Genomic DNA, 26,790 nt, shown 5'->3' on the forward strand with positions numbered 1-26,790 from the left:
AGATGTGGGTTAGCTTTCAACGAAAATAATCTAAATCTAAACATGTGGTAATAATCAATCACTTATGTAAGCAAATGTTCATATATAAGAATTATCACATCAATTGCTCTAAAGGAGTGTTTGGTACAAGGGAGATATTTAGTTTCACGTGAATTTGAAATCGAGAATGTTTTTCATGTTTTATATTTTTTAAGAAATAACATTACTATGAAACAATGTTTTTCTAGAATTTGTTTTGGTTATGCTTTCCATGCACAACAAAAATCATGAGAGTGAGAATTTAACTTTTTCAAATGATTTTTTTTTATTATGATAAAAATATCATATTGTTCTTTCTGAATCATTTAATATGTTAAATAATTAAAGTTTCTGAATCACTTTCATAAAACTTATATAAATCTTCTTATGATGCCCATGGTTCATGATTTTTAGGAATTGCAGTTTTTAGACATGAATTTTTTTCTTCTTCTACCAAACACACCAAAAGTATATTTGGCAAACTACTCCAGTACTCCCTTATTGCATTAAACTTTTTGTTTCAATGTTTTACTATTGATTGACAAAAAAGTGTTTTAATATTATATTTTATTTAAAACTACGGGTTCATTTTCGTATTTAATGCTGATTTGTTAACTCATATTCATGTAGGTAGTATTTGTATTTTATTTTATTTCACTCTTTTTAAACACTTCCTTAAAAAAATATCAATGCATATTAAATTTACCGTTGAAAAATTTTCAAACTATAGTTAAATAAAAAATTCTGAATTTTATTTTTTATAAAACAAGCATGAAAATGTGTATTTACTTAACCTAACATCAAACCAAATAAATCCAATAACTCTCCGGAGTCCCCACCCCATAACATAACAAGATTAAACATGAAAGAGAGACTTTAATATCTGTATATTAAATACGTAAATTATTTAAAACATATTTAGTGTAAATTTTCAATCAAGTACAGTACCACTGTAGAAGACAGCAGTGTTGTAGAGCAGCGAATCAAATTGTGACACGAACGTGACCGTGATTCGTCCCATACTCAAAGCAAGACCGAAGTGCCAAAGTACTTTCTCTCTCTCGAATCAATTAACTCACTCCTCCCCACACTTTTTTTTTTCTGCTTTCAGCTGCTACATACATCACCTACCCCTTCTCTGTTCATTGCTCAATTGTTTCCCTCACAACTCATAACCTCATTCCCATTTAACCTTTGAAAAAATTCCATACTGTAACAACAGATCACCATGGCTCTATCACGTTTGTCCCACCGCAGCATCGGATCCACTCTCACAAAACCCTTCTCCGCCGCCGCCGCCTCCGCCGCCTCCTCCCGTTCGATCTCCACCTCGGACACCCCCTTAACAATCGAGACCTCTGTCCCCTTCACCGCGCACAACTGCGACCCCCCGTCACGCGCGGTCGCGACCTCCTCCTCGGAGCTCCTCACCTTCTTCCGCGACATGGCCCTGATGCGGCGCATGGAGATCGCCGCTGACTCCCTCTACAAGGCCAAGCTCATCCGCGGCTTCTGCCACCTCTACGACGGCCAGGAGGCCGTCGCCGTCGGCATGGAGGCCGCCATCACTAAAAAGGACTCCATCATCACCGCCTACCGCGACCATTGCATCTTCGTCGGCCGCGGTGGCACGCTCCTGGAGGTCTTCGCCGAGCTCATGGGCCGCAAGGAAGGATGCTCGAAGGGGAAGGGCGGGTCCATGCATTTTTATAAGAAGGAGAGTGGGTTTTATGGTGGGCATGGGATTGTTGGGGCGCAGGTTCCGTTGGGGTGTGGGTTGGCGTTTGCTCAGAAGTATTCTAAGGACGAGAGTGTCACTTTTGCTATGTATGGAGATGGCGCTGCCAATCAGGGACAGCTCTTTGAGGCGCTTAATATCGCCGCGCTTTGGGATCTTCCTGCTATTTTGGTCTGCGAGAATAATCACTGTAAGTCAGTGAAGGGTTGTTTTTTTTTTTTTTCCGGCAAATGTTAGTTGCTAGTATTGTTAGTTGGGGGATTCGAACCCATGAACTTTCCCCCTTTCCCTCTTCCTTCCACACTAGACCAACCTTATATCTCCTAGAGTGAAGGGTTGTGTTGTTTACTTGTTTTTGAATTTTGTTTTTTTTTTTTTTTGAAGTTTGAGTATTGGATTGGTTAATGTAGATGGGATGGGGACTGCGGAGTGGAGAGCTGCCAAGAGTCCTGCTTATTATAAGCGTGGGGATTACGTGCCTGGCTTGAAGGTGAGTTTAGTGTGTTTGGTTAATGATTCGATTTGTTGTAATGGTTTATCTGTTAATCGGTGGATTTAACGTGTTTCGTAGTGGGGTGCATGTTTTTAATGGGACCTGTGTGAAGTATGTCTAGTTAATAGTACAGAGTCTATGGGCCTGTTTGGATACAAGGATAGAAGTGCTTTTGATCAAATCATATCTTTAACACTCTCCCTCAAGCTGGAGCATGTGTGATATGAACCAAGCTTGTTACAAATGTGGTCAACCTGGTAGAAAATAAAGGTGGTTAGAGTCGTGTGGTTGCGCAAGATAAACATGGTTTGGCGGCAGCCAACGAAGGCTTGCAGTGACAATGGAAACCAGTGTGACGCTCGCCGGAGATGCGTACTAAGAGCTTATGAGAGCTTCTCTATTGGAAAAAGCTCTATATTTTCAGTGGAGAAGCTCTCAACACCACTTCTGACTTGTATGTAAACAGGCCCATATATGGCTGGCTAGTGTTGTTCTTGTTAGTTGAGGAAAGAAGTGCCTGTCTACTTTGACAGTTAAGAGGAGTGTTAGTGTGTTACCAACACACTCCTCTTAATACTTTCTCTTTTACTGGTTGAAATTTATTGAAAAGTATAAAGTCATAGGTGGGGTTCAGTGAGGCACATGTAATTTTGTAATTTTCAACAAATTTCAGTCAATAGTTGAGAGTGTGTTATAGAATGAGAGTATGTTGTTAGCATTTCTCTTGAAGGTAATGGACTATGTAATATCTCAGTTGGAAGGGATGGTTGTGTGTTAGTTTGTCTGCACTCCCACTTTGGTTGATTGCTGAGGGGATTTAGTTAAGTGGCCAATATGGCAAAATGCCTTTTGGAGGTCTTATGAATGAAGATAGCAGGGAGGGGAGGGGGGATGGATGATTGCATTCAGTGCTCCGGTTAAAGGGTTTAGTGCATGTTTGATTCAGCTTATTTTGGAGAGATAATTGCTTATGTTTGCCATTTTCTGAATGAATTTTTTGAAAAATAAGCAATTGTTTGTCCAAAAACAATCCCAACCAAACATGCACTTATGTTTTATGTTGATGGAAATAATGGATTTTGTTTGCTTTGTAAGGCATAGTATTATAAAGATTTATTATATGTACTATTATGGAAAAAGCTTTGGTCAAATGTGTGTTGCCTAATTTAATATGCTGTAAGGTGGTGATGTTTCAAGGTTGTATATTTGTATCCATATCGCCTAATTTAGGTTACCTAGGGATATGAGTTCTTTGAAAATGTAGATGGATGATGAATGTACAGTTATATTATTAAGTTCTCTCTTTTTGTTTGTTTATTTCAATCATATTTAAGGCCACTGCTGCTTTTAATGTTGTTTTCTATTTTTTAAATTAGGATCATTAGATCTTGCCAGATCTCTTATAAGGATCTGAATGAGGTTTTAATTTCTGAGGGATGTATGTGTTTTTTGTTTTTGCATTGGATGTTGATGCTTCTGTGGACTCTCCTTTTATAGCCTCCTCCTTGGGCTTTATTCCTGTTTTCATGTTTTGATGGCTAAATATGTAGGATTATGTTGGCTATATGTTGTCTTTATTAGTTGGAGTTTTCTACCATTGTTTAGGTGTATATTTTAATGAGTGTTGGTATGCAGTTGTATGCATACCTGTCTGCATATCTATACACAGGTTAATTAAATATACATAGTAAGTAGTCTTTTTGAACAATCTTTTTTAATTTTCAAATGAATATTTATACTTTGTACAGGTTGATGGTATGGATGTTCTTGCTGTTAAACAAGCTTGCAAATTTGCAAAGGAACATGCTTTGAAGAATGGACCCCTTGTGAGTTGATTTTTTTTACTGTTATGTATACTTGAATTTCTCTTCTAAAAATTAGTTATTGGCAATTGGATGTCTATTCATCTACTAAAGCTTGACATAACATCAACAGAGATCAACTGTGGCAATTTTGTTGATTATTAAATCAGTTTTAGCCTTAGGATCTGGGTGCTATTAATGTGCTAATAAATCACATATGATTTTGTTTGCAATGAGTTGAGCATATGATTTATTATTTGATACTTTACATTCTTAAAATTATGGTTTACTTTTGGCATATTTTGTTTGTCCTTCCATCAGATGCAATAGGTAGTGCAGGATAAAAACTACTTTAAATTATGCAGGATAAAAACTACTTAAAATTATGGTTTACTTTTTAATTGTATTTTGATACTTTTTATTTTATCATAGCTGTCATTTGTGTAGTTTTGATTGAATTATCATAGTTTATTCTCTGTTAGATTTGATTGATTTCTCTATCTTATTGATTATTCTGTCCAGATTCTTGAAATGGACACTTACAGATACCATGGACACTCTATGTCTGATCCTGGCAGCACATACCGGACACGTGATGAAATTTCTGGTGTGAGACAGGTTTGTCACACTAGTCCCCAGCATACAATTTCTTATTAGTTTACTTTTTTGAGAAATTTGTTTTAATATTTTTTTCTTGGCTGATATAATTGTAGGAGCGTGATCCAATTGAGAGAGTAAGAAAGCTGGTATTGTCTCATGATATTGCTGCTGAAAAGGAGCTAAAGGTGATTAAATGAATTGGAATTCATTAGATTCCTTGAATTGTGAAACGTGATATTTTTCAATTGGTTATGCATAATATACTATGATTTTCATCTTGATATCTGTGTGGCCAAATTCACTGTTTTTTTCCCTGAAGACAATCTATGATAGAAACTTCTTTCTTTAGTATTATGATGAAAGGCATCTGATTTATCTTGAAAATTCTTACAAATCAGCTTATATTTCGCATCCAAAGATCTTGACTATACTCACTATAGTTAAGTGATTGTTATGGAATTATAGTCCAAAATCCAAATAGGGTATCTTATCGATCAGCAGTTCTATGTTATGGTAGCTAATGTTGTATTGAGTTTTATTGTGTGAGATGAAATGGCCTATTCTGTGGATCGCAAATAATATCTCATGGTTTTTTCTCACATTTTTGTTTATATTTTACCATTTTTTCTGCTTATGGGGTTTTAGGAATATCTGTTTGAAGTTTGAGCAGTTTCTGGCTTATTGTGCTAGTGTCTTCTTCATGCTTGTGTTTATTATGCTACAGTTGAATTTGATGCAATGCTAGCCAAAAATGTTAATTTCATTTCCTTATTTTAGGACATTGAGAAAGAAGTCAGAAAAGAAGTTGACGAAGCCATTGCTAAAGCAAAGGTGAAAAACATACCTTTTTTTTTTTTCTGTTTTTACTCTTACCTTAAAACTTGTGTTTGTATACCTTACATTTGCATATCCTGTAATGACTGAATATCGTTTACAATCGGAGTTTTGCGTTCATTTCTATTTTCCAGGAGAGTCCAATGCCAGATCCATCTGATCTATTTACCAATGTCTATGTTAAAGGTTACGGAGTTGAGGTATTGATTTCATCCAAACCATACGTGCTTCAGAATTTATAGGAGAATGGATATATAGTTGAGTAGTTTGATTCAGTATATACACAGTTCAAATATCAATTTTGGAGGAAATGACAGGATCATTGTTTTTTTAAGATTACATGAACAAGATGCAACTACGCTTACATTCAATCAACTAATAATTGATAGCAGTGCATAGTTACATACTATGACATCTACCCCTCCCCACAATGGTGGGTGGCCTGTGGTGTCTATTAATTAGCATAGCATTACTTAGTAGTTGGTATGCTTTGCACTTATGATTGGCGGAATGGTGGTTTTTTGTATTGCAGACATTTGGTGCTGATAGGAAAGAAGTGAGAGCTACTTTACCATAATTCAGAACTTTGTCCTTTGAATATCTTGCCACCTTGTCGTAGCAGACTCTTCAAAATAGTGAAGAATAAAAGGTTCTACAGAGGGTCATCTCTCTCCCCTATTCGTTGAGTTTCTGCCCGCGTGTATAGTGTGAATTTATTCATATGCTTGGTTAGCAATGGGGCGGGGTTTGTTATTTTTTTGTCATGTAATATTTGCGGATCTAACAGCCAAAGCATCATTGTGATTGATGCAACTGGGGTGTTCTGCAAATTTGAGGAATACATTGTGCACTACTGAAGATATGTAGTTCAGAATATTTTAGACACGTCAAACAGTTCAAAAATCTATATAGATATATATTAAAGAATAGGCTGGTGGAAAGTCTAAAATAGATATCTTATATTTTTGACATGTTGCTTAAATAGGGTCAAAATGAGAATTTTTGAAATAATTATCATTGAATGTAAAAATTGAAAGAAAAAAAAAAGAGAACACTAGAAGAAATACATGGGATGGGATGTATCATGTAAGCGTAACAGTCACCTCGTGAGGAAAGTATCTTAGTCTTTGATTTGTAATGTGAAAGAGAGTAAAAATAAAGATGTCTATTTTTTTTTAATAATGGAAAGGATTTAACTCCTTTTATTTTTAAGCGGAATGAACCTTGCATCCGATAACTGATGATCAATTCTATAACTCTATCCCAAATAGGAAATTTATTTTTGGTTCTGTTAAAACACTGCAAAATGCAGCATTTTACAATACAGTAAATTGTGTCGCATACTTATGATTTTTTAAATATTTTCTTATAATTTAAATTGAAAAAAAAAAGTTATGTCGTGACACTTGACACTATAAATATTTATAAAATTATCCTATCCCAATTTATTATATATGATAAATTTATAGACTTTTAAAATAATTATTTTCAAGTAACTTAAACGATGATTTATAATTGAATGATAATAAAATTATTTTTCAATGTCAGTGTATTGGTATTAAATTCATTTAAACTTTCTCTTTATAATTTTTTATTAATAATAATACATTTTAGATTAAATTATAATTTTGATTCTCCTGTAATTTCAAATACAATTTTGATTCTTCTATTTCTAGATAAAACATTTAATCTCCCTAGTATTTAGAATAAGTAATTTTAGTTTTTTCATCAATTAACCATCTAAGATTAAATATTAATTTTGATGTATTGACATGGAATACTCATATTAAATGAAGTGAAAAATAAAAATGAATTAATAAAAATTTAATTAATGATTTTTTATTCATAAACAAAATAATAAATCACTAACATATATTTATTTGTTATAATAAATTTTACTCACCTCACAATTAACTTTAGAAACAATAAAATTTACGTAATACAGTTGAACTTTTTCCATCGGCGCCTAATACAGTTGAGTTGTATTTTAAAATGCATTTTAATACGGGTAACCATGATTTTAGCATCAATTAGACAAGTTTTTTGGTTTTTTATTTTTTTGTCTTGATACGCCATAAGAAAGTTGAATTTCTTTTTTCAAGGAAAGAAAGTTGTAAGAGCATGAAATTCGTTAGGATTATTGTTTTATTAAAAAATGTAAAAGTTTGAGTTTATTGAGTTTTATTAAATGTATTCGACATTCCAATTAGGATCATCTAACCTCTAAGAGGAACCACTGAAATCAGGGTGAAAGATTAATGACACAAGACAACTGTATGAAGGATGGATGACAAACATTAAACGTCCATAGTAATGAAATAGAAAAGTAGCTGAAGATCATTAATTAAAGAAAGAGAAATAGAAATAAGAGGTTTTGGGGATATTAATATTTTTTTTTTTGACAAAGGGGATATTAATCTATGAACTAGTAAAAATAAAACTTATTTATCATTATAGGATAATATAGAACTTCCTTATATTAATTTATTATATTTTTTTAAGAATTGAGTATATATATTATTTATAAGAAAGTTAAAAATGATAAACATATTTTATAAAATTTCCAAAATCAATTATTCATGAGAATCTTATTATAAAAAATAATATAATTGAGATTAAAATAATTCTTATATTAAACGTGACCTTAATTTTAATGCGTCAAAAAGAAGAAAGTGAAGTTAATAATGCATGTACTTTTTATTTACTACCATTATCGAATATAAAGGATTTTTTTGAGAATTTTTTTATTCTTTTTTAGAAGAATCTTTTAAGAAAATATTAATTATTTATTTACTAAAATATCTTTAATCACTTTACATTTGTGTCTGGTCAGTAAACCATAAATATGTAAACTAAGACAAACTTTTTTTCCCTTTTTTCATGAGAATTGAGAAAAATGAAAAGAGTAACATGATAGGTCTCGATAATTTTATATGGAAAAATTGAGATGATATGTCCTAATAATTTTAAGAGTGATTTTTAAAAAAAATAATATAAATTACTAACAAATTTAAAGTCACTAAATAAATTAATTTACTTTCTTAATTTTCATGAATTAATAAAAAAAGTCTAATATATATATATAGAAAGAATACCACTTTGTTAGAGTTGGTATATGGCACTTGAACCATTTGTCACTTTGTTAGAACCATATGTTAGAGTTGCTATATAGAGAATAACACAAGAATCATTGTAGATTTAGTTTGTGTTTCATTATATTAGATTAGCATATACATCTCTCTAAAAAAGAAACACGTCTAACTAACTCAAAAAGTAATGAAAATAGTTACACATAAAGTACTTTCTGGTTATTCAATTATAAATAATTAAATAGTTGAACAATTTGTAACTTGTCAATAATTACTTAAAACAACTTGTCACTTGACAATACTAAATAAAAATAGTTAAGTTGATTAATTTTAATGTTTTAATTTTTTTTTAAAATAAATAATTTATTCATTAACACTAATAAAGATAATTAAGTTAATTAGTTTCAACTGATATTATTATAATTTTAAATTTTATTTTGGAAATATTCATATAATTAAATAATTTAAAAAATATATTTTTGTGACATAGAGTGCATAGATCTTAAGTTTGAACCCTAATGGTTAATGTGATCAATTTGCTAAAAAAAACAAATGGATTTTTTTGTCTCATTTGTAGATTTTATAATCAATGATAGGCATAAAAAATAGTTAATAAATTTAATAATGAGTTTATACAATATTTTTTATAAGTTCTTGTTAATCAATGTCTTTTAACGGTTGGTTAAAACATTAAAAGAAAAAAATATTTATTATAAAAATTATAAAAAATGTAAAAAAAAATATGGATAACATAATTTTACACATTCTAATAAAAAATATTTCTCATTTTATCTTCTTAACTAATATCCTAAAAAAATTATTGATTATATCTTTTATAAATAGAGATAGGGTGTAATTAGGAAAAAAACCATTCATTTATTTATTGGAGATAGTATTTTTTTTTTTCCAAAAAAATTAAACTGATTGACTCAATGGACTCATCAATCATGGATCATGAAATGATAGCATCCCCTATTTGAATGTGATCCTACTTAACTACCTACAATTTAATATAAAAAATAATAAACTAAATTATAATTCTGATTTCTTATCAATATAATTTTAAAAATATTGTCATAAAAAAATAATCCTTACTTGTTACAAACACTTTCGAATAAAGTGAAGTACACAGCTACTTTTGTTCTTTTCTTTCTTGGTTTTTTACCCTCCAGGACACGTTGATCAGCTTTTTAAGTATGAAACTCAAATGGTATGCAAAATAATGCAGCCACTTGCAACATTTTGCACAGATAGTCCATAAGCAATGCACATTCTTGTTTCATTCATGAATTTTAATTTGAATATGTTAAGTACAACAGTTTTTATACATTTGTTTATAAAACATGAGGTATGTACTCTTTAAAAACAGTATATTAATGTCATACATGTACTCAAAATCTATACCAAATATTTTATACTGTGTACTATATTAGCATACCTCAACAATCAACAAATTTTGCATAGAAAAAGTTGGGTGGTGATAGTGTATCACATGCATGGAGGTGGCAAATGATGAATCCTGCTGTATTTTACGGGTGAGTTGTAGCCGTCGGATGCATGTTTTGATCAGTGATTGATGATTGCTGGACATTACAATGTGTCCGAATCTTCTGATTATTTTATTGTGATTTTGTGGGTCCCACTTCTCAGTGACGTGGGCCACCGCTGATGTAAAGCAAGAAAGGTGGGGTCCATGTTCCATGATGTGGTTGCATAGGTTATGCCACGTGGCAGAATATTATATTAAGTTCGGATGAGGACAAAACCACCGTAGATGACTCTGGACGCACCATTAACTATGTGTACCAACGCTCAGAGTATCCAATGCACCCTCAAAATTATTTTTACACAGGTTATGATTAGACACATTACACAGAAAGTACTTTCTCTTTCTGATTTTTTAACTATATATAATTCGATAATATAAGTGATAAAATAATAAAAACAATAGTGAGACAATTATTTACATCATAAGTTAAATGACTAAAAAAATTAATATAAATCTTTTATTTGACGTCAGAGGGATAATAATAGGTTAAAGTTTGTAGTTTTATGCAATTTAGACAATTTTAGTTTATTGAAAAACATCTACTGATATGATACTAATATATATTCAGGTTTCTTTTTTCTTTTACAGTATTTTCAAATATTTAAACCTAATTATATTTATTCAATTTATAAAATTTAATAACTCATTGTGATTTGTTTTTTTTAAGCCAATAACACATCATAAGCTTAAAGTTTCAACTTTAAAAATTGGAAATAAATAGAATTTCATTTATTAAAGTTTTAAATTTAACTTGAATTTATTTGATTTTATAATAATTCAAATATAATAAATTTTCAAATACAATACTTGAAAATTAAGCTTAATTTTATTGAAAGAAATAAAATAAAAATATCAAATTTTAAATATGATCAATGTAACTTGCCCTTTTCATATTGAAATTCGATTAAGAGTAGTCAATAAATTTTAAAATTATTACAAAAAAGATTCCTATTAGCAAATGTTTCATTTATTTTTCTAAAGTGTATCACTGGTTGTATAAATTATTGGTTGTATAAATTATTATATGTGTATTATATCTCATAGCATAATATTAAAACTATTTTATTTAGTAAATGCAATAATTAAGTTGTTCTTTTAATATTAAAATTCAATATTTGTTTATATACTAACTTAATGTTTTAAATTAATATTAGCATATGTATTTATAAGTAATAGCATGATACATTTATTTTTTTATTTTTTTTAAGAAAATGATACATTTATTTAAAACTATAAAAAAAATGTACTCTGTTTTTCCTACCGAATATATGTATTGGGCTTCTGTTCTTTTACAGATACCACCCTACGGAGGTGACATTAGGCACAGAAAAAAGAAAATTGCCTTTTAAAATGGAATAAACAAATAAATCCCTCGTAACCTGCCACTTAAAAAATGTCAATTATGTTGAATTATTAACTTGCCATCTCAACGCACACGTGCATTTATATTGGCCACAGTTTTCAACCTTTTTTTTTTATATATACTAACACAATAATATATTTTGTGTGCAGAGTGGGTGAATTTGTTCTGTTTCGTGAAGAGCCAATTGTGGAAGGAAGAGAATCCATTTTCTTGAATTGAACTACAAGATCACCCTGTTCGAACTTTACAAGACCTTGGCTTATTTTATAAGGTACATTTCAGTGATTGCCAAACAAGGCACTAGGAAGAGTAAACTTATCTTAATCAATAATTATTAGTGACATTATTTTACATCAACTTGTGTTTCGTCCAGATTTCAAACCCCACCCAATCCCATTTTACGATGTGTAATTAATCACCTCAATCTATAGTATTATACTATAAGCTTTGCTTTTCCACTTTATACCATAACATAGCATGGTAGCTGAGCATGAACAATATTTTGAAAACAGAATTAGTAATTAAAAACTAGAGTACTATAGTTGTAATTTCATTTGATGCTATTTTTAACATCAACTTGGGGGTGCGCTGAAACTTGAAAACTGTCACAGGCCAGTTGAATGTTTGTGAGCAGGTTTCATTTTTTGTGACAGAATTGTTAATTTTGTTAGATGTCTTATTCTCTCTGTTGTTCCTGTGCCCATTGTTATTCCAAAACTAACTTACAAACTTATTAAAATCTTACAAATAAAAATAGTCTATATTAATTAGAAAACTTTCTCTTTTAAGCCAGTTTGATGGTTGGCAAAAATTTAGAAATAAGTGGATCGAATTAACTCGATTATATTTGGGTTATTTTAGTTTATGTTTTTTTATTATAAAATAATGAACTAGTTAGCAAATTTAATGCCAAAAATAGATTTCTTCTCATTAACTTTGGAGTCACTAGATTTTAGAGATGGATATTTAAAAAATTACATATAAACTATTCCATCACTAATTTCCTATGAAAACATTTGTGCTGCCATTCAATTGTGAGCAAATAATCCATTTTAAAAAAAATAAGAAATATGTTGTAAAGTTTAAAACGAAATTCATTTTGTTTATATGAAAACAATGAAGGCTTTCTTACAATAGAAAAATCCTGACTAAAGATAATTGTGATTCAAAAGGCATATTTCCTTGCTTATTGGTTGAGTCCTCAATCACTTAAAATAAAATTAGTTTATATAGTTACTCGTGTCCGTATGCACGGTATTAAATTCATATTTTATAATTTATAAAAGTATTTTTTATTATTTTAATTTTAATATATTATTAATTATTTAGTTTAAATGTTAATAAATATATGTTAGTAGATATGCCAATATTTAAATATATTTTTATATACACACATACTTCATAAAATTATTATTATTGAGAGGGTTGCCTTAGATAAGATACTCCTCACTTCATTAATGTCTTGCATGTTCCATTATTGAAAGTGTTATTATTTAAAAAAATTAATTTAATTCATTATTTTTTTTAGATAACAAAAATTGAGTGAAATTGTTTAATTACGATATAACTTGGAGTCTTGTTAACAAAATATATTTATATGGTTTTTTTATATTTTACACTTGTAATTAATTGCATAATTTTAACATTTTAAATATATTACAATCAATAAATAAAATATTTTATTTATTATTTTGATCACATGATAATTAATTATCGTAATTTTAAAAACTATTTCAAAAATACTAATAAATTAATTAAGGAATTATATAAAATAAAAATTCATATAATATTTAAGGATTTAATTAAATCAAATATACACTCATGGTAATTTTTTAATTGTTTATACAATTCTGTCAAATTTTCTATAGATAAATTTTTGTTGGAAAGTAATTAAAACTGAAAAATAAAAAAGGAAAAAAATCAAAGTAGAATGATAAGAAAAATTGTTTGATTTAATTGACCTATAAAAATGGTAGTAGTTTTAACATTTTAAAATATATCACAATTAATAAATAAAATATTTTATTTATTATTTTGATCACATGATAGTTGATTATTGTAATTATAAAAGCTATTCCAGAAAAATTAATAAATTAATTAAGGTATTATACAAGATAAAAACTCATATTAGATTTATGATTTAATTAAACCAAATATATACTCATGGTAATTTTCTTAATTGTTTATATAATCCTGTCAAATTTTTCATAGATAATTTTTTGTTGGAAAGTAATTAAAACTGAAAAATAAAAAAGGAGAAAAACCACAAGTAGAATGATAAAAAAAAATTGATTTAATTAAACTACAAAAAATGGTAGTATATTTTTTATTAAATAAATTTTGAAACTAAATATATTTAATAAATCAATTAATTATGATTTAAATTAATTGTCATTTTATATTTGTTTTAAATGTTAAAATAAATTGTGATGAATTTAATTTTTTTAAAATTATAAATAAATATATAATAAATGATATTCAATAAATATCTAGAATTGAAAAATATACCATATCAATTGACATGATTCTTACATTTACTATATAAAATTAAAAAATATTATATATATATATATATATATATATATATATATATATATATATATATATATATTATTAGATTTGCCTAAGTTGTTGCATTTCATTGTTCACTCTTTTTGGCGCTTTGGAAGAAAGTGAAGTGTGACTATTACACTAATTAACATAATAAAAAAATATAATGTGTGTATTTTTTTATATTATTTTAAATTTGATTAAAAATATTTTAAAAAATAATATAAAATTAATAATAAAATGAAAACCATTAATAGAATCTTAGGAGTCTAATTCTTATATTATCAATTACAATTTATTCAAAATTATAAAACCATTAATAAAAAGTGATACCCATAATTTTTTATGATCTTCAACAAATTTCACTATAATTAAAAAATATTAGAAAATGTGTTATCAATGTTTCTTGTAATCAAATAAGCCATCTAGAAAATTTTCGCTTTCTTTGCATCAATTGGTCAAGTTAGTATTGATCTTTATGTTAACTCTTACCTTTTGATCTTCAATATTTTTATCAACATCCAGCAGTTTTGTGAAATTGTAAGGAGCACGGTTTTTTTTCCCTCTCATTTCCTGAGTCCCGTTTTTATTCAATCAGCTCATTCTTTTCGTTTTTTCTCATTCATAAATGTCACATAATTTGTCATTTTTGTTAAAATAAAGATTATATAATTAAAAAAAAATAATTATAAATTTTGTTTTTCTTTAGGCATGACAATTTTTTGTGTTTGATTGCATCTATTGGCTATTTGATTTTCTCTAACATTTTTGTGCAAAACAATGTAGTAGAAATGGGTACGTACAGGACCTCCCAAAATCTTCAGTAGGACATTGATTAATTTATGGAACAGGCGTAGAAGTAGAATATGAGAGAGAATAAAATGAAAAGATAAGAATTAAATTTTTATGAGGTTTCTGTAAAAATAATTTGTATTATATAATATACCAAGATATTAGACTACGTACAATTCCATCATTGTTGATGTTTCGTGTCAAAGTTTCACCAAACAAAGATAAAATAAGTATTTTTGCATGTGAAGCACGTATACAACACCACTCAACCTTTATACATATTTTCATGCATTCTTGTTATTTAGCTTGTTGAGTAATATAAATTATCAATTCATTGATGAAGAAAGGCTCAAAGTCTTAGAGATTAATAAATCTTTAAATATAAAAAAAAACTTGCCTTGAAAAAAGGCTAACGTAATCATTTTGAATTATTGATTAATTATTTGTAATACAAATTGTAAATATATAATCAATCAATAACAATCATAGTTTTTATTCAATGACCCAACACATACTAGTTAGGTGTTGTTAAACATCAACAATTCAATTTATAATTCTAAATTTGTAATCTTCAGAGAAATAATGAAATGTCTTTTTTTTTATATGGCAGACCCAAAATAGACTCGAAAACTCAATTTTTGTCTTGAAACTAAATACTTGAAGTTATAATTAAAATGAAATACGTTTTCTCTAAAAAAAATAAAATGAAATATGTAACACGTAACCGTACGGAAAGGGACTTGGTAGAAAGAAATATTGAGGGGAAAACAAAAAACTTAAATAGAATGAAACAGAAATATAGGCAAAGATATAAGAAGAAGAAAATGAATTAGACAATTAATATTAATAGTTTGAAATTGAAAGTGGGGACGCACGTGCTCACATGGGGTTGCAGCCACTTTGGCCAGTGGGGTTCTGCCAGCCAAGCATTGTCTTCATTTTAACTGTTTACATAATATATCGGTGATGGACGCAAAGAATAAGAACTTTTATAAAAAAAAGTAATTCAAATTCATTTTAGATATTTCTAAAATATATTATAATAGTTTTCCTACTTATTACAAGATAAGATATTAGATTTGTTTATTTTTATTTAAATTATCAATAAATTATTAAAAATATATAATAAAAAATAAAATATTATTCTTCATATTTCATAATTTATTTTTCAGTGCATTCTGTTTAATTTAGTGTTATTTATAGATTTACACTCAATTCCTATGCTGCTTAATGCTTATGGATGGAGGGGGCTTTCTTTATGTTGATGAGAACTGAGATAGTTATTTATGATTAACACTTTCATTCGTCTAAAGTTATCCAAAATATCTTTATATTCTTTAAAAGATGTTTATTGTTACTTTTTAAGTTTTTAGTATTTATTATACTAATTTTTCATTGATTTTTATATTTCTATGTTAGTTTAAAATAAATTATTTTTTATTATTAATAATATTATTATCACATTAAATAATTTCATCTATTTAAATTTATATTATTAATTATTCATTTTTAATTTCAAATGTATTTATTTTCAATATTTTATTTACCTTTTTTCATCGTCTTTTTTACTTAAACAAAAAATTGAAAGCTTAGATAGATCTGAATTGGGAGAATATTGCATTAAAACCTTTTAAGGTTAGCGAACATTCTAGAGATCTATTTTCAAATAAAAATATTAAAAATTTGTTTATACTCTAAAAATGTAAAATAAATTTTGGTCATCAAATCATAGGGTTAATATATATGTTTCTATAAAAAAATTAATATATATATGTTAAACTAATTTTTTTAAAAATTACTTTAAGAGAAATGTCTAACACAATTTTTATTAGTTGATAATATAAGAAAAGATTATGTTGATAATGAATACAGAAAGAGATTAATATCTCAATAAAATATTAACTTATTAACTTATCTTAAAATATTCAAATGAATGTAAAACATTATTAATAATTCAAATGGATGTTTTAACTAAAATCTCACAAATTTTAAACACAAAACAGTACTTACCTTCCAAAAAATTATAAAATATTTTTGTTGTTGTTTGAAAGGGAGGGCAAAGAAAGGGGGAAGGAAAAAATGTAAATAGTACTATTTCTGTATTATTGTGTTTGGATTTTCTTTTGATTTGCGAAATTATTATGTGACCTGTGACTGGTTTTTTTGACGTTGGTGGTGCTGGAAGCCACGCCAGTGAAAATGTTTGTGTATATATAGTGTCTCTTACCTATCATGATCATGGACATTGAATAATATCATTTCTATTGCTTATCTAGACACCTCTCTCTTCTCTAGTGCTCTGCGGTTGTTGGGGGTGCATGTTTGGTTTTCATTTTTTTTCTTCTTTTAATCCTCAATATTGTTATGTTTAGGTGAGTTATTTTTCTTTAGGAGTAAGTGGTGTTAGTTTTTTACAGATCTTCTGCCAGTTCTTTTTACCATACAATTTTATAAAAATATTAAATGAATGCCATATCTTATTAAAAGTATAAATTACATTTAATACTTATTATATAAAAAAATAATAAAAGATATTTTCAAAGAATTTGAAATTATTCTTTTTAAATAATCTTTAATTTTGGTATTTTTTTTATAGTTTTTACAAGTTGTAAAATGAGTTTCGATTTAAACTAATAAATTTCTTTATGTTATTAATTATTTTCAAAGTTAAATATATAAAATATATTTAATAGTTACCATAAAAAGTAAGACAAGAAGAAGATGTTAATACAATATATAATATAATGTGATAGAAAGAAAGTAAAATAAGATTGCAGGATACAAATCCTAAAAATGGGAAGTATGTGTGGAAAAACAGGAAAAAAATATAGATATAATATAATTTATGATAAAAAAAATAAAGAAAAATAAGAATAATCGAGCAATATTTTTGGAAGATGTATTAAGTTTCTGTATCTATTATCTATTATATGTATATATATATATTTATTTATTTCTTTCAAATAATTTAATTAATGTACATTTAATATTTATTTTTTTTGAATTATATATAATAGATATAAGAAATGTGTAAATTGATATGATATATTTCATATTTTATTTCTAATGGAATCTTAATTGATTGTCCAATACATTTCTAATAAAATGAATTAAAATAATTTTTTCTAAAAAAGAAAATAAAAAAGAACATGTAAAACATTACTAAAGTGAAAGATATTCTACCTAAAATAATACTTCTAATAATAATAATTTTCTGAAGCATGTGTTTATATAAAAGTAGATTTAAATTTAAACTATATAATTAAAAATTCAAATAATATAAAAAGTGACTCCTATAATTTATAAAATGTAAATTTATTATCGTACAAGGCAAAGAATTAAGCTAGTATGCAAGAAAATATAAATATATAATAATAATAACCCATAAAAAATAGTAGAAAAAATAATAGATAGTGATAATATGTATTTTTTCATCCATTATAATTTTTGTCATAGGTTCTATCATGAAAACAAATAATAAATAGATGAAAAAAATTTTAAAAATACCCTTATTATCATTCATTCATCTTTAGTTTTATTTATCATCATTCATTCATCTTTAGTTTTATTTGTCCATCATTGGGACGGATACACTAGTGTATCGAAAGCGGATCAATTTTTTTTACATAATTATTTAAATAGTTAATAAATAATAAATTTATACAATAATTATTATTAATTTTATGAATAAAATTAGAAATATCATCTATTACTAGAAAAATTTTAAACAAATATTAACTTAAAAACTTATTTTTTAGTATACTTTCTTTTATAAATATTTTTAATTTACTTTTTTTTCACATATACAACCAGATTTTTGGATTCTTCATATTTATTATTAATATTATAAGAGATATAAATAAAAAATAATTAATATTATATTAAAATAATAATAATAATAATAATAATAATAATAATAATAATTTTTTATTTTACCGTTATTGTTGAATGGAAGGAAAAAATTATATTAACATTTTATTACCAGTATGAATTAAGTTCAATTGATAAGAAACAAATTTATATTTAAAAAAATATGAATTTAATTTTTGTTGTCATGTAAAAATTTTGTTAATGAATAATTTATAAGTATGTTAAGGCTTGTTCTAATTTGATTAATCTCCCAAATCTGACTATCTAAACTTTTGAGTTAGAAAAAAGAAATTAATGACTAGATAAAATATTGCTAGTCCGTACATTTATAACAGTAGTAATTTGTAATGTAATGCGTCAATGCATTTTTGAGGGTTCATGTTGATCATAATCATGACCTTGTAGAATTGAAGAGAAGACTTTCCATTTTCCCATGAATTGACCTCTTAAATATTCTGATGAATGAAACACTGAGTTGCATCTTGCATGGGTGAAGTGGTCAAACATCATTTATGTTCATAAATAGGCAACCCATCCACACCATTTCCAATGGCTACAATTTCAATTTCAATTTACTCAGATGGGCTGTGCATGCTCATAGCTAGCTGTCACAGTACTAGTCTTGTAGTGAACTACAGTAATTGCTCTAATCAATACTATATTCATTAAAAACAAGAAGTGAACAATATGAAAATATATTAAGTATTATACTTGCAAGATAGTAAAACTTCCTCCCATCTTGATACTCCTTATCTTAAATTTAAACAAATCTAAATCATCCTTGTCTTACTTAATGAAATTATTTTTAAAATATTTCTTCATTTATTCGAAAATTTGTTTTTAATAACTCTTTTATTTTTTATAACAAATTTTAAGAAAAGATAATTTAGAAAAAAAGTTTATCTTTAAATGAAATTGATCGACACAATTAAATAATGTTAATCAGTTTTTCTAATAAGCATAAATTATTATTATTTTTTACATATATTTGAGAGAAAATAATATTTGTTTTTTGTCATCATAATATTAGTATAGAGTGTAAAAAAAATGTAACTAATCATTTTTAATAAAATCTTTTTTTAATCCCAATCACATAATTTTTATCTGTAATTGATTATTAAAAAATAATCAATTGTACATATAATATATTATTGAAATAATATAATTTTTGCAACTATCTTGAGACTCAGATCTCACACCTTGTTTAAGAAATTCAAATAAAATTTTATTCAAATCTAACACATTTATATGCAAGATAAAATACTTGTTTATTGAGCTTTTTTTTATAACTATTTATATCTTTTCTATTAAATATTAAAAGAATAGCATATAATTATGAAAGTAAATTATTCAACGTGACTGACTTGTACGGTTCTAATAATTTAAATATTTAATATAATATTAAAAAAAATTCACATTAGTACCTCGCAAATCTATATCACAATTCATAACCAATCATAATTAGTTTAACTTAGATTTTGTTAATGACAAATACCGTTAAAATAGGCAATTTAGGTATTCACTTTCTAATATTTGAAGTTTCTTGCTAACTAATAATCTAAAAATATTGAACACAAATAATTAATATATTAAAATTAAGGTTAAATCCTAATCTAAAAATATTGGATACAAATGATTAATATATTAAAATTAAGGTTAAATCTTTTATGTATTATTTGAGTTTGATTGATTATTGATAAAAATAATTAATAATTAGATTTTATTCAGCTCGTGACCAAACTTCCAATTAGCTAAGGACCCTTTCCCCTAATGACCTAGAAGGTTCAGACAAAAAGAAAATACTCTTAAAATACTATCACTAATTAAAGAATTAATAAATAGATTTTTTATTAAATATTATACTTATTAGAGTTGTATTAGAAATTAGAGAAAAGTGCATCTCAATATTTTTTTAAAAAAATTAATCTCCTAATTTTAAATATTATATTTTAAATATACTAAATATTAATATACATTTTTATTGGATATCTATTTTATTTTTAAATTAATTAATTGACATGTACACAAGTATTTTATCAATGTATGGCATCAATATAGACACAAATATATAGTACATGGTAATGCGTTTATTAATATATTAAAAAGATTAACATATACCAACATTTAATAGCATCTTTATATTTTTAAGGCATCAAACAATTTTTTAAATAATTAATAAAAATGAAAAAGATTTTTTTGTAGTAACCTACTATGTATCGTAAGTCGCAACAACACACTTAAAAATTTACTACTTGACAGCAATGGACATTCCATGCTTTTCCTTAAAACATATTTTTTGTTATCAAATGAATACCACGAGTTTGGATATAAGCAAATACTATCATATTGGTATAGTTGCAGTAAGAAAAACCAGTCGGTACAGCACTATAACAGTACAGAGAGAGAGCAAATTCAACCGACAATTTTAAGAACTTACCATTTGGATGAATATTTTTAGCATAAGGCATTTATATCTTCTAGTACCAAAATTCATTCATGTATTACTTTTGATGCAATAGTAAGTAAGTGCTGAATTCAATTGGAAATCATACAGCTTATGACAGCAACAATATTTGGCAGGTAGCTGCTTATTACAAATCCACCTGTCCTTGTGGTCTTATAGTTGTATCTCGTGGATGGAAAGTTGTAACTCTTTTTCCCTGCACGACCAATACCCCATTCTCTTTAAATTTTCTTAATTACTATTAATTATTGTTTTTACAAAATCAATTCAATATACTACTACAAAATACTGTAGTAAACATACTACATGAGTATTGATTAACGCAGTTAATAGGGAGCGCGTAAGAGCGTTTTCAGACGCGTGAATCACATATCCATGCAAGTTACGCATTCGAATGATAATATTTTCCAAAATCGTTTAAAAGGAAATAAATAAATAAATAAATAATCATCATCAATAATGAAACAGATGGCAAAAGGAAAAGTAAAAGAAAGAGAAAAAAGAAAAGAAAACAAAATTCCTTGCTTAACAGCAGCAGCCAATGTGTTAAAACATGATAGGTCCCCTTCCCTTTTTTTGAGAGAGAAAAGAAAAAGAAAAAAATCAGAGACAGATAAAGACAGTGATGAATGAATGAATGAAAATAATATAATGAATCTAGTATAAGTCAGTCATAGATTTCTCTTTCTCAGAACTCCAACTCTCTCTCTTTCTCGCTCTGGAACTTCCCTCTCCTCCACCCTGGTTCCAGAGAAACCCAAAACCCAAAACCGATTTATCTTTGAACCGCACCATCAATACAAAAATAGAAAGAAAGAAAGTTTTCAAAACGCAAAAAATAGCCAAGAAACCAAAACAAGAAAAGAAAATGCCATTTTTTTCCTTCTAGCACCCAACAACAACAGCACCCCTTTTGTTTCCTTCCACCAAGAACCGATTTTGCCACCGACCCATTCCTCCAAATGCTTCTCCTCCGTCAAAGCGCCGTCGTTTCCTCCCTCATTCTCTGCTTCTTCTTCCCACCATTGCTCTGCCTCGGAATCCGCTCTTTCCCAACCACCGCAGACGACGGCGCGTTCTTCCACTACACCGAGGCGCCGGAGTATCGAAACGGGGCGGGTTGCCCCGTTTCGTCAACCCGAAATTTTCTTCCTTCATGCGACCCTTCTCTGGTCCACATCGCCATGACCCTCGACTCTGGCTACCTCCGCGGCTCCATCGCCGCAGTGCACTCCGTCCTCCGCCACTCCTCGTGCCCGGAAAACGTGTTCTTCCACTTCATCGCCGCCGAGTTCGACCCGGCAAGCCCACGGGTCTTAACCCGACTCGTCCGCTCCATTTTTCCTTCCCTGAACTTCAAAGTTTACATCTTTAGAGAAGACACTGTAATAAACCTAATCTCTTCTTCAATCCGACAAGCTCTAGAAAACCCCTTGAACTACGCGCGCAACTACCTCGGCGACATGCTGGACACTTGCGTGTCCCGCGTGATCTACCTCGATTCCGACGTCGTCGTGGTCGACGACGTCGGCAAGCTCTGGCGAGCAGCGATCACGCACGGACGCGTGATCGCCGCGCCAGAGTACTGTCACGCGAACTTCACGAAGTACTTCACCGACGAGTTCTGGAACGACCCTTTACTCTCGCGCGTGTTCAATACGCGCGAGCCTTGTTATTTCAACACTGGGGTGATGGTGATGGATTTGGCGAAGTGGAGAGAAGGGAACTATAAGAGAAAGATTGAGAATTGGATGGAGCTGCAGAGGAAGAAGAGGATTTATGAATTGGGTTCTTTGCCACCGTTTTTGCTTGTGTTTGGTGGGAATGTTGAAGCGATTGATCATAGGTGGAACCAGCATGGGCTTGGTGGGGATAATGTGAATGGGGTGTGTAGGTCTTTGCATCCTGGTCCTGTGAGTTTGCTTCATTGGAGTGGAAAAGGGAAACCTTGGGTTAGGCTTGATGAGAAGAAACCTTGTCCCTTGGATCGTCTTTGGGAGCCTTATGATTTGTATAAACAAGTGAAGGATAGTGTTAGAGATCAGAATTGGGGGTTCTCTTCTTCTATTTTGGTTGGTTATGCTCATGACTTGTTATGATGATGATGATGATGGTGGTGGTGGTGGTGATTCTTTGGTACATTTGTTGTTCGGAGATTATTTGCTAGCAGTGTACAGTACAAATTGGGTAGAAGAGAGATATAATTGGGGTTCTTCATTATTCTTTCTGTAGATTGTTTTTTTTGTTAAGGTGTCTAAATTCTTGTGATTTACAGAATATGAAATTAGGATTCTTTTTTTCTCTGCTGCTGGGGGGTTCCATCTCTTGGAACGATTTTGGTGGGTTGGGTTGAGTTTCTTTTGTATGGGACCATTGGTTGTAATGTGGCAACAAACAAAGTGCAGAATAACAGACAGTTGTTCAATTGTTTTTATTTGGATTAGGTTTCTATCATCCCTTTGTTTCCTTTCTTACCAGTGACTATTGCTCCTTCAAATGATGTACTGAGGTCACCATTAGACATTGAATGATGAAGTGAGAGGTCTTTGTTTGTTTTAACAGAAAGAAAACGATTTATTTGGTTCTTATAAATGGTCTTCAATTTAAATATAGAGTTTTTTTAGCAGGGCAAAATCACTGTAACTTTTTTTAATAAATTGCCACGAAAAACTGTTCAGGAATTAAACTTTATAATTTTTATATACAAAGTAAAATTTAAAATGAGACAAGTTAAAGGGGACTAAATGTTTAATTTTTGTTTGATGTATATCACCTTTTTGAAAAAAAAGGGTTAAAAAAGAAATTGGTAACTTAAGGTCAAGGTACATGTGATGGCACACTTGTCATGCTATGATTGAGAATTGATCACGGAATCACAGTGATTTTAAGGCTAAAGGAAGAAATAAAGTGCATATGAATGGTTAGTGCAAGTGCTAGTAGGTTCCCTCACGGTTGTTTCCTTTGCCTTCAGGAAACTGAAATGCCTAACCAAAGTGATCGTAAATTTCACTTATAGACAACTTTAGACCCCACACAGCTCATGTTATTTGGAAAGTTCTTCACGTAAGGATAAATCATTGCAAATTTTATCTTTGCTAGCAATTTTCTTCACAAGCGTCATGCCACGGACTCTTCTAAACTCTGAAGACTTCCATGAGAATCCAAGGAAGGCATTGATAGGAACTTGTATAAAGAATAAGAATAATAATAATAATATGCTGAATTATTGGTTTAAAAGTATGCTAATTTTTTTATATCCCTTCTTGTGAGTCATTTGTGTGGAGATGACTTGAGTGCCATGTGTATAACATGAAGTCATGACTTGCTATGCTGGTTTACAAAAGTTGACTAGATGAGGTGTACCGTTATAATGTCAGTTTCAAATGAAATTTTGCGTTTCCTTACGGAATATATATATATTTTTAATGTATGCTTACGGAATATTAAACTACAGGGGAAATTAGGATAATATAATTTGTAGCAAAACATGCTGGCAATTTGCAATTACATTATTTACAGCTTGTTTTCAACAAAAAAAAATAGTTCTATTAAACAATGATTGGGGAACATAAATTAAAATAGTTATTGCAGTGGTATAATTGTATAAACATTAAACAGTTTACAAAATAAAAACTTTTGCTTGATAGACTTTCGAATTTACACAGGTGACAGGACATTTCACTTTTATTTTTTTTTCAATGTTTTAGAACCATGAATTTCCTCCATTAAAATCGTAATACCTAATATGTTTTTTTTAATTCTTTTTGAGATAATAAGAAAAATGTCAAGTTAAAAGCACTAGTTGTCCAAAGAGATAGTGTTGGAGCCTTGGAGGAATAAACATTAAAATTCTTAGTACAAAACAAGTTGGCAATTGCCAATGGCATTATTTGGGTCATGTCTGCATAAAAAATGGCATCAAAAGAACATTTGAGGAACAAATGTAAAGTAGTCATTGCAGTTGTATAAACAGAGAAATAACTTTTGCTATGGAAGATTTCATAATAGGTACAGTTTATAGACATTCAAATTCACTAGACATTCACTTTTTCATTGTCCTTACAAGAAAGTGCCAGCTATTTAAGTTGTGTCAACAAATTAAAAATAAGAAAGCTGAACAATCCAATCAAAGAGGGAAAAAAGGACAAGCAAAGCATACTTGACTCCACAATAATATTCAATGCATGACTCAGATCAACCATCAGATTTTTAATTTGATTATTAAACATTGTAATGTGACATGACGGTTTGTATGTCTCTTTCTTTTCATTTTTAATAAATACGCAATCTGACATGTTAAATACGCCAATCTAATTCCAGGTTCCCACCTAGGATCCCAATCAAAATGCAATAAGAAATTAAGTATATTGGTAAAATGGTAACCATAATTGGATCACTTCCATCAACTGCATAGTCAATTAATCATCCTCCAAGGTTTCTACGAATAGTTTCCACTTCTCCTTTGGAAATTTGGAAAGCTTTCTTAAGAATGTCATCAGGAATAGGAGGCTTGCTAGCAAATGTTGCAAGTGATGCAATTTGTGCTCCTGGGTTCTGGCTATTGAGACCAGATATGGCTATTGCTGGTTCCCTTGAATCACTATTGAACAAGAAGTGGACCAGGCCCTTTGGGAACACAAATGACTCACCAGGCCTCAAGTTCTGGGTAAAGACACGGTTACTTGTGTCAACAAAGCCCACAAGAAGCAGGCCCTTTAGGCAAGTGGTAACTTCCGAGGCCCTCGGATGCGAGTGAGGTGGCACTATCCCGTTGCCCGCTATATCGACCCGGACCAGTACCAGGCCCAAGGTGTTAAGCCCAGGAAGATTAGCAGTGGTGGTGGCTGTGACACTGAAGCCAAATTGGTTACTAGTGTTGCCAGTTTTTGATAAAGCAGATGTGACAAAATGGGATGAGGAAACTTTATCTGGGTTAATGCAAGGTACCCCATTAATGAAAAAATTACTTTTGCTATCTGCAACACAATAATCTTGAAGTGGGTCAGGGTCGGGTCGGGTTTGACCCAATATAAGGGATAGAGTGAACCAAAAAAATAATGGGAGAGAGTGAAAATGGGTTCTCATTTTTGGCTATAATTGAAGAAACAAGTCAAAGGACAATAATATTTTATGTCCTATGTTGTAGAGTGGATTCTAACAGCATAAACCAAATCGTATATATACTAGCACACGAGGAAATAAGAGCAGGTGGTGGATGTTGATATTTGTTTAACTTTCATGTGTATTGTGGGGTGAGGTGATTGAGTAGCTTAAGAGCATAGGATAAGGGAGGGACAAAGGCAAAGCTTAAAGTAAATGTGATCAAGTCATATTAAGCCACACAAAAGGGGTGATGTCTACGTTCTATTTGACTGAAAATGAGTTGTGATTAATTAACATGGTGCATGCTTAGCATTCTCAGGCCAAGTTCAATGTTGCTAATCTCATTCTTTAATTGGGCTCGGGCTCATTTATATATAGACCAGCACTCTATAACTTAAAACGCTGTCGTTTGAGGTAGTAGGGACTAATACGGCATCGTTTTTTGTTCTTATTTGAGGTAGTAGGGACTAAGGACTATCACACTTTATATTATATGATATGATATAGCAATAAATTTTAGTTCAG

The 26,790-nt window shown here is 29.2% G+C and overlaps 3 protein-coding genes across 3 annotated transcripts; 2 read left to right on the forward strand and 1 right to left on the reverse strand.

The window, feature by feature from the left end:
- Window positions 1–1,052: 1,052 nt before the first annotated feature.
- On the forward strand, window positions 1,053–6,414 carry LOC114379606 (pyruvate dehydrogenase E1 component subunit alpha-1, mitochondrial). The gene is made up of 8 exons (XM_028338296.1): window positions 1,053–1,946; window positions 2,167–2,246; window positions 3,998–4,075; window positions 4,574–4,669; window positions 4,765–4,836; window positions 5,429–5,482; window positions 5,620–5,685; window positions 6,018–6,414. Exons 1-8 carry the CDS (start codon window positions 1,247–1,249, stop codon window positions 6,060–6,062), a joined length of 1,191 nt encoding a protein of 396 aa, XP_028194097.1. The 5' UTR covers window positions 1,053–1,246; the 3' UTR covers window positions 6,063–6,414.
- A 15,396-nt stretch (window positions 6,415–21,810) lies between these two features.
- On the forward strand, window positions 21,811–23,602 carry LOC114379615 (probable galacturonosyltransferase-like 9). Its single transcript, XM_028338305.1, has one exon. The coding sequence runs from the start codon at window positions 22,125–22,127 to the stop codon at window positions 23,259–23,261; it is 1,137 nt and encodes a 378-aa protein (XP_028194106.1). The 5' UTR covers window positions 21,811–22,124; the 3' UTR covers window positions 23,262–23,602.
- Window positions 23,603–25,508: 1,906 nt separating this feature from the next.
- LOC114379625 (germin-like protein subfamily 1 member 1) lies at window positions 25,509–26,318 on the reverse strand. The gene has a single exon (XM_028338314.1). The coding sequence runs from the start codon at window positions 26,245–26,247 to the stop codon at window positions 25,585–25,587; it is 663 nt and encodes a 220-aa protein (XP_028194115.1). The 5' UTR covers window positions 26,248–26,318; the 3' UTR covers window positions 25,509–25,584.
- Between the last annotated feature and the right edge of the window lie 472 nt (window positions 26,319–26,790).

Source organism: Glycine soja, chromosome 2 (assembly GCF_004193775.1).
Source record: "Glycine soja cultivar W05 chromosome 2, ASM419377v2, whole genome shotgun sequence".
NCBI classification, from domain to species: domain Eukaryota; kingdom Viridiplantae; phylum Streptophyta; class Magnoliopsida; order Fabales; family Fabaceae; genus Glycine; species Glycine soja.

Excerpts from the sequence above, each read along its gene's own strand:
- LOC114379625 (XM_028338314.1), bottom strand. The coding sequence starts at position 26,247 with ATGAGAACCCATTTTCACTCTCTCCCATTATTTTTTTGGTTCACTCTA.
- LOC114379606 (XM_028338296.1), top strand. The coding sequence starts at position 1,247 with ATGGCTCTATCACGTTTGTCCCACCGCAGCATCGGATCCACTCTCACA. Across the intron at positions 4,076-4,573 it reads CTTTGAAGAATGGACCCCTT|ATTCTTGAAATGGACACTTA; the intron begins GTGAGTTGATTT and ends TATTCTGTCCAG. Across the intron at positions 5,483-5,619 it reads AAGCCATTGCTAAAGCAAAG|GAGAGTCCAATGCCAGATCC; the intron begins GTGAAAAACATA and ends TCTATTTTCCAG.
- LOC114379615 (XM_028338305.1), top strand. The coding sequence starts at position 22,125 with ATGCTTCTCCTCCGTCAAAGCGCCGTCGTTTCCTCCCTCATTCTCTGC.